This window comes from Triticum urartu, chromosome 1A (assembly GCF_056163025.1).
Source record: "Triticum urartu cultivar PI428250 chromosome 1A, HENAU_Tu73, whole genome shotgun sequence".
Classification (NCBI taxonomy): Eukaryota; Viridiplantae; Streptophyta; class Magnoliopsida; order Poales; family Poaceae; genus Triticum; species Triticum urartu.
Window position 1 is genome coordinate 368,396,899 of NC_141873.1, and position 8,282 is coordinate 368,405,180.

The window sequence follows — 8,282 nt, forward strand, 5'->3', positions numbered from 1 at the left end:
GAAATGGATCCGGTAGGTCGAGCGGGTGAATTTTGTGTAATTTGTGATGGGATAGGGTTGTCGGGTCAGATGTGGCGGACGCGTCCGGATTACCCGGGCGCTCCATATCCGCAGATTTGGGCTGGATATGAAGGGTGCCAGTCAGCCAAAATGTTTAAGGTTCATTAAAGAGTATGTCTGAGTATTTTTTGTTGTGACCAGTCACCGACCGGACAATTCGTTCGGGCGTTTGAAACGAATTTGAGGTGTCGGCTGTAGACGTTCTAACGGCCTTAATGCATTCCACGTCGCTGAGGCCGGCAAAGGAGGAGGGGAGAGGACTATCGACTGAGGGCATCTCCAACAGCTGTAAGATAGGTGTTGGTAAATTTGCCACCTAGGACATAGTGATGATGTGGCATGTAATAAATATGAAGAGAGAGCAAAATTGTATGTAGAATAACCAACAACCTTTGCACAAGTTTCAAGGTGAAATAGAGAGCAATCACATTTATTTTCTCATCATCTATTGAATACCTTAGATACAACCCATTGAAATAGTTGTATGATAGCTTGTTGGTTGATAACATGGACATTTTACCAACAAGACTAACATACAATCTATTGAAGATGCCCTGAGGAAAGATAACAGCATGGTGCGTCCAGAAAATTCTAAAGCCTAGTAACCCTGCACCTACGAAAGATCTTGTTTGACGTGTCACATTCATGAATAGATTTTTGAAACTACTAGGTGAGCCCAACTCTCATAACCTACTCCTTGTCCAGTGTCCGCAGGGAACATCTAGACGTCCTCGTTTCCTCCTGAATTAATTAGCACGGCTACTAATTAAACCGGAGGCGATCGATGCCACGGCAAGCGCATCTAGATCAAAACCATCACAAAAAATATCTATAGATCTCTCGTCGTAAAGCAGAGAGTGACAGGGTGGATGGCCTGTGCCTCGCTGCAGCAATCACACGGCACCATTTGGAATAAAGTAGAATGCTTTACACCAGGGAATTATGAAACCAAGAATGTGTCACCGTCTTGGTGAGCATCGCCGACGTGCGGTTTCGGGCCCATTTTTTCCCTGCGATTATTGTGAGGTACTCTTTCAAATTGTCTAGAGATCGACGGGGCCACTCGATCTTTGGGGCAACCTGGTCCGTAGCCGTCCGTTTCAAGAACTGTTGTACCCATCTCCTCCAGAATAATATCTTGTTTCTCACCTTGTATGTTTGTATGCTTGTATGGACACAAGATGCCATAGGATGGATCAATTATAGTAGTTTGATTGATACGGGTTCCTCACAAAATTTGTGTTAACGAAATTGCTTCACGGACGACAATTCGCACACGATCTCCGAACGACACTGCCTCCCCAGCTGTGCTCCTGCATGTAAGCTTGCTGTTTGAGCTGCCACGTACGAATCGTGCAGGCATCGGCCACATATTCGTCGTGTGTATAGCAGCGCTGTTGTGTTAAATAACCTCTCCTATACTTCAAAAATACGCTGAGATTTTGTCTTTCACCGACTCCCCCCGGCTCACACCGGCTCACTCACACCGGCTCTATACCTCACTCACACCGGCTCTATATTTCGTTTTAGAGGCCAGTTTCTTTTCTCAAACCGTCTTCGGTAATACGTTTTGAATAAAAGCCCAAATATATTTGGCAAGCCGTTCAATACACATCAATCAACGTATATAGTCCATTTTTCAGGTACGAATCATGGTAATTTACCTGCCTATTTTAACTGTAGCTAGTACAAATCTTGGTCACTAAATGCGAATCAACAACTTCTGTTTTGGTAACAATTTTTATTGCTTGTAGCAGCACACCTGCATATCTAGTCAAGGTAGAATTATGAAGACTTTGAAGTAAAAAGGCGGAACTAGATCTAGAACCACTATGAAGAGAACCAACCAGAGTTTGAGGTGGCTAATTCCTAGTCCACTCGTGATCAAACTCCAAAGTTGACACTCAGTGTGTTTTATTAAGACAAATTATATTCATTTGAAAAAAAACGAAATGGCATTCTTGTTGATACGGAAATGCATGTGTTAATTTCCTCGAGTTTGAAACCCCTAGCATTTGTTCTTCATTAGATTACATTCGAAAAACATATAGTCATGCCAGTGTTGCTTTGTCATCGAAGTGCACTTGGACGTGCTTCATGCCATTGCACTAAAAATGTCTCGAATTTTGATTTAGCTTCACTGCCAAAGTTGATTCCAAGTAGCTGTTTGTTTGAGCTCCTGATTTTTCCTACAAGAGACTGTTGGCTAAAGATGAAACAGACAAGGCATAAGTAATATGAACTGAAATTTTATTTCAGGCCCAGGTTTCATGACACATACATAATCATTTGGCGCCATTCGAATTCATATGCCTCCCTGGTACATATGCCCACATATTGTTGTCATACAATCTCGTAGTGTGGCCAACAGAATACATATCGAAACATCTGATGTAGAATATGCGAGTCTATCGTGGGCCAATCGATCGTGATGCCTTGTCCCACGAAAACCAACTAGCCTGGCTGTATGCGTCCGCGCGCACACAACGGCATGACACGGTTGGCGTCCTCCCCTGATGATGGTGGTGGATGTCACGTCTATTCGTCTGTCGCCGCAAACCTCTCCCGTCCCTCTTCCACCACTCCCATCGTGATCAAAATCACCCCACCTCCCCGAAGTAGATCTAGCCGTAAAATGTAGAAGTAACTGTAAATGAAAGACGCGAGAAGCGAGGCAATCGAATCCAATCAATGTCTACCTTTTATGCTATCGGTCGAGTCCGCCACACCAAAACAAATTCGGGTCTATTCATAAGACATGCTGAAAACTTTGCTCATAAGCCTCCTCTCAAGCTTGGAACCCAGGTAAAAACTTTCTTTAAAAAAATGGAGGTAAAAACCTCAGGGGAACCTCCTTATTCACCTTGGATCCTACAGATTCTTCTACAAAAGATATTCTACAACCAGTGGAACCCCCATCATGCAAGGCGAGACACGATTCAAAACACGGAACATGGGGAGTCTGAAATTCCGTATAGTACTCTGCTGCAAGCTGGTACACCACACTACACCCCCTTGGAATCTAGCAGGGCCATCAGTTTTGGAGCGAGCATGTGACAGCGCACCACGGATCCTCCCTAAACAAATGAATTAATAGCACAAGTACAAAATGGCTGGTTGTCGCACACGAGACGAGCGGGAGAGAGAGGGTTGGATCCGGGCTCGCCCGCCCCATTCAATAATTCCCATATGCGGCCCTGCCCCTCCGCCAGGCCCGCGGCTGGCCCACCCGTCAACGGGCGCTCCACGCGCGCGCCCACCCGCACCGCCGGCTGACGCGTGGGCCCGTCCGCACCGGGGCCCCACGAGGCAGCGTCGCGGCGGCCTTTCCCGCAGCGGCCCGCGGAGGAATATCGTAGAGAAATCGGAGGCCACCAGATGATAGTAGTCGACAGAGTCCCCACCCCACACTCACGCACACTCCTCCTCATCTCGCCCGGGGCGAAATCGACGCCACAGCGGGAGGGAAAAGGCTTCCGGGGTTGGCAGGGATTCCGCCTCTTATACGCCTGCCCGCCTCGCCAGATTCCTCACAGCTTCCCTGCCCCGAGCGGAGATCCTGAACTCCGGAGGCCGTCGTCGGGTAAGCGAAGCTCTGCCCCTGCTTGTTCCGTGTGTGCGTGGAGCAGAGGCGGCTGCTTCTGTCGATTCTGATTTGTTCTTGGGTGTTGTTGTTTGTTATATCTTACGAGCTTTGCCGTGCTGACGGGTGGTGCTGTTGTTGGTGGTGATTGTGCTGTGCAGGGGTAAGATTCGGCGGCCATGTCGGGCGCCGTGCTGGTCGCCATAGCGGCGTCCATCGGGAACCTGCTGCAGGGGTGGGATAATGCGACCATTGCAGGTAATTCGTTCGTTCGTGCCGCCGGAAAAGCAGCTGCTCTTTCGACGCCGTTGGGATACTCTTTATGCTGTTGCGCTTCCCAGGGGCCCGTGTTGTTTGGTAGAGGCAGCAATTATTGGGAATCTTGCCGGCTCCGATCACGACGGATTTGGTGGAGCTGCATGTAGTAGTAGTAGTGGTAGTAAAAACAAATATTCTTTCTTGTTCAACGATCTTTTAAAACCGATCAAGCAGCCGAAACGAAATCCTCGCAAGATTTCCGACTTCTCTGAACGGATCCGTCTCATGCGCGATCTGCGCATCTGAACCATGATAATTCAGTCTGCGTCGACATGTTCTGAATTCTGAACTGATGCTGATGCCTTGACTTCACGCTGACCATGTTGACTTGCTGCTGTGATCTCTGCAGGTGCCGTCCTGTACATAAAGAAGGAGTTCAGCTTGGAGACCCAGCCCTTGATCGAGGGCCTCATCGTGGCCATGTCGCTCATCGGGGCGACGGTTATCACCACGTTCTCCGGGGCGGTGGCTGATGCTGTTGGTAGGCGGCCCCTGCTGATCGCCTCGTCTGTCCTCTACTTTGTCAGTGGCCTGGTGATGCTCTGGGCGCCCAACGTCTATGTGTTGCTCTTGGCCAGGCTCATCGACGGGTTCGGTATCGGTTTGGCTGTCACCCTTGTCCCTCTTTACATTTCGGAGACCGCCCCGACTGACATTAGAGGGCTGCTGAACACGCTGCCGCAGTTCAGTGGGTCAGGAGGGATGTTCCTTTCTTACTGCATGGTGTTCACCATGTCGCTCATGCCGCAGCCTGACTGGAGAATCATGCTTGGGGTTTTGTCGATCCCGTCGCTTATGTACTTTGCATTGACTGTCTTCTATTTGCCCGAGTCGCCGAGATGGCTTGTGAGCAAAGGAAGAATGGCCGAGGCCAAGCGAGTGTTGCAAGGACTGCGGGGAAGGGAAGATGTCTCAGGTCTGTCTGTCCTCTCTAAATACTTACTAGTCTGACAGGCATAAAATCTCCGATGATCTTACCCATGTGGGATTAACTGTGCAGGAGAAATGGCCCTTCTTGTTGAAGGATTGGGTGTTGGGAAAGACACACATTTTGAGGAATACATAATTGGGCCTGATGATGAGCTTGCTGATGACGGTCTGGCTCCAGATGAAGAGAAGTTGAAGCTGTACGGAGCTGAAGAAGGGGTATCTTGGATCGCCCGTCCTGTTAGGGGCGGCGGCCAAAGTGCACTTGGAAGCGCCTTGGGTCTCATGTCTCGTCATGGGAGTATGGTTAGTCAGGGTAAATCTCTCGTGGACCCACTTGTCACTCTCTTTGGAAGTGTCCATGAGAAGATGCCTGAGGTAATGGGGAGCATGCGCAGCACATTGTTTCCTAACTTTGGCAGCATGTTTAGCGTGGCGGAACAGCAGCAGGCTAAAGCTGACTGGGATGCTGAGAGTCATAGGGATGATGAAGATTATGCATCGGATCACGGTGCTGATGACATTGAGGATAGCCTCAATAGCCCGCTTATTTCTCGTCAAGCGACAAGCGTGGAGGGTAAGGAGATTGCTGCACCTCATGGAAGCATAATGGGTGGTGTGGGAAGAAGCAGCAGCATGCAGGGAGGGGAGGCAGTAAGCAGCATGGGCATTGGTGGGGGGTGGCAGTTAGCTTGGAAGTGGACTGAGAGAGAAGGTGCAGATGGGCAAAAGGAAGGTGGCTTCCAGCGTATTTACTTGCATGAGGAGGGCGTGTCTGGTGATCGGAGGGGCTCTATATTGTCTATGCCAGGAGGTGATATTCCTCCTGGTGGTGAGTATATCCAGGCAGCCGCTCTAGTGAGCCAACCTGCCCTTTATTCGAAGGACCTGATAGAGCAGCAGCTTGCTGGTCCTGCCATGGTACATCCATCTGAGGCAGTTGCCAAGGGTACAAAGTGGGCAGAACTATTTGAACCTGGAGTGAAGCATGCACTGTTCGTTGGCATAGGATTACAGATCCTGCAGCAGGTCAGCCGTTTTTGCCTTTCTGCTGCATATAAATATCAATGTATGCACTGCTAAGTGCTCTTGACAACTAATTTAGCACACACATTTCTTATAGATCTAGTATTTAACAGTCTTTTTTTTTCTCTTCAAACTAAAACTTTATAATAATATAACATCATGCTGTTGCGTCCTGCCCATGGCTTCTTGTTGAAGTTCTTACCTTCAGCCTTATTGCGAGAAAAAAAAATGCTTTGCTGCCTATGGTAAGCAACACCGATATCAGGTTGCTGTAGTTTTCTGAAGTAAATAAACTTGATAAGCTGATAATGCTAATCTGGATAACATAATTTTGCTTATCAAACTGTGATATGCTACTAATATTCCTTTAGTCCTTCGCACAAGTAAGATCAATTTTGATCTTGTGGTAGAAAGTATAAAAAGAAAGGTGGTGCGGTAGAAACACATAATAACATTCTTATTGTTGTGTATGGTTGTAGCGTTCCTAGAATAACAATATTTCAAATTGTGACATACTTCAGTTTCCTCATCCCTATGTTTCCTTTTTTTCTTCTTCCATGGTTCATGTTTATTACCTAAATACATATATTGCATACCGAATGTTCATGTGCTGATGATCAACTTCCGTTTGTTCAGTTTGCGGGTATCAATGGAGTCCTCTACTACACACCTCAGATACTTGAGCAAGCAGGTGTCGGGGTTCTTCTATCAAACATTGGACTAAGCTCTTCCTCAGCATCTATTCTTATTAGTGCCTTGACAACCTTGCTGATGCTTCCCAGCATTGGCATCGCCATGAGACTCATGGATATGTCAGGAAGAAGGTTAGACTTCAGATTTTGCATGGTATTGTTTACTTGTGATACAATGTGGTATCGCTGAATGTGAATGAAAGAGTAACCATTCTTCCATTTTGTTTCTCATCCAGGTTTCTTCTCCTTTCAACAATCCCTGTCTTGATAGTAGCGCTAGCTGTCTTGGTTTTAGTGAATGTTCTGGATGTCGGAACCATGGTGCACGCTGCGCTCTCAACAATCAGCGTCATCGTCTATTTCTGCTTCTTCGTCATGGGGTTTGGGCCTATCCCAAATATTCTCTGCGCGGAGATTTTCCCCACCTCTGTCCGTGGCATCTGCATAGCCATCTGCGCGCTAACCTTCTGGATTGGCGACATCATCGTGACATACACTCTCCCCGTGATGCTCAATGCCATTGGTCTCGCCGGAGTCTTCGGCATATATGCCATCGTTTGCGTACTAGCCTTTGTATTCGTCTACATGAAGGTCCCTGAGACAAAGGGCATGCCCCTGGAGGTCATCACCGAGTTCTTCTCTGTCGGGGCAAAGCAGGGCAAGGAAGCCACGGACTAGTTGCTCTGATCCGGTGATCCGCGTCGCTGGTGGTAATTTTGTGGTGTCATAACTACTACTACACTGGTTAACCTGCGATGCTTTGGTGAAGAAACTTCAAAGAGAGCAGATACGGAAGACTTTACATCGTGAGGCTGAATCGTGTCGTCGTAGGCCGGCTTTTGGAAGTAGGATATGTACTTAGATCATCTGCTCTTTTCGCTTTGGAACTTTCTATTTGTGTTATTCAGAATTTCTTGCCCATGTAACTAGTGCTGTTATCACAATTTATGTCGATTATGTGTTTGCCTTGCTCGGTTGGTTCAGTTTATCCTCTTTGTTGCCAGTTTGCCACTAGTTCTCAGTTGCTAGTCACTTCAGCAGTTTAGTTGTGCTATTAGTACTTTTTTTTTTGAAATGCTATTAGTACTATTTTTGAGGATAAGTAGTGTTTCTGGGTGTATGGGAAATATGCACACAACCATTTTATGTCACTCCTTGGTTTCATAATGTAGTGGATATAGATTTTTGTAAAAGTCAAACCTTATAAACTTTGGCTAAGTTTGTTGAGAAGAACATTTATATGTAGAAAGCTAAAAATATATCGTTAGATTCATCATAAGATATACTAGTTCATATTTTATATATTAAGTATTGTAGATATAAATAGTTTTTTCTGTAAACTTGGTCAAAGTTTGTAAAATTTGACTTTCTAAAATATCTGTACGCACTACATTAGCTCTTTAAATATGGGTGAACCTCTTCATTAATATTGAGAATATTGATACTCACTGCACCCCCTACCACTTGTTTAATCCAACCTCTGCACTTCACTAAAGAAAACCCATCTTAAGGAAAACCTCTAGTAGAAAATCCCAATTCATCCTTTTTTCAAAGTTTAGCTTTAGTGTGACCTCCTCTTGTTTAGTCCTTCTAAGCTCATGAAACACCTCATGAATAGTGACCATCCTATCTAAAATATATCCGCTTTTCATAAATGCCAAATGAAAGATGGCTAC

General features: G+C 46.4%; 1 protein-coding gene across 1 annotated transcript; it reads left to right on the forward strand.

Moving 5' to 3' along the window:
- The first annotated feature begins 3,434 nt into the window (after window positions 1–3,434).
- Window positions 3,435–7,594, forward strand: LOC125512431 (monosaccharide-sensing protein 2). Its single transcript, XM_048677533.2, has 6 exons — window positions 3,435–3,643; window positions 3,805–3,901; window positions 4,311–4,877; window positions 4,962–5,917; window positions 6,551–6,738; window positions 6,843–7,594. Exons 2-6 carry the CDS (start codon window positions 3,823–3,825, stop codon window positions 7,282–7,284), a joined length of 2,232 nt encoding a protein of 743 aa, XP_048533490.1. The 5' UTR covers window positions 3,435–3,643; window positions 3,805–3,822; the 3' UTR covers window positions 7,285–7,594.
- Window positions 7,595–8,282: the final 688 nt, after the last annotated feature.

What these genes read in the sequence shown, in the direction of transcription:
- LOC125512431 (XM_048677533.2), top strand. Translation starts at nt 3,823, where the DNA reads ATGTCGGGCGCCGTGCTGGTCGCCATAGCGGCGTCCATCGGGAACCTG. An exon ending in GATTACAGATCCTGCAGCAG is followed by an intron (nt 5,918 to 6,550) that starts GTCAGCCGTTTT and finishes CCGTTTGTTCAG; the next exon opens with TTTGCGGGTATCAATGGAGT. An exon ending in ATGGATATGTCAGGAAGAAG is followed by an intron (nt 6,739 to 6,842) that starts GTTAGACTTCAG and finishes TTTCTCATCCAG; the next exon opens with GTTTCTTCTCCTTTCAACAA.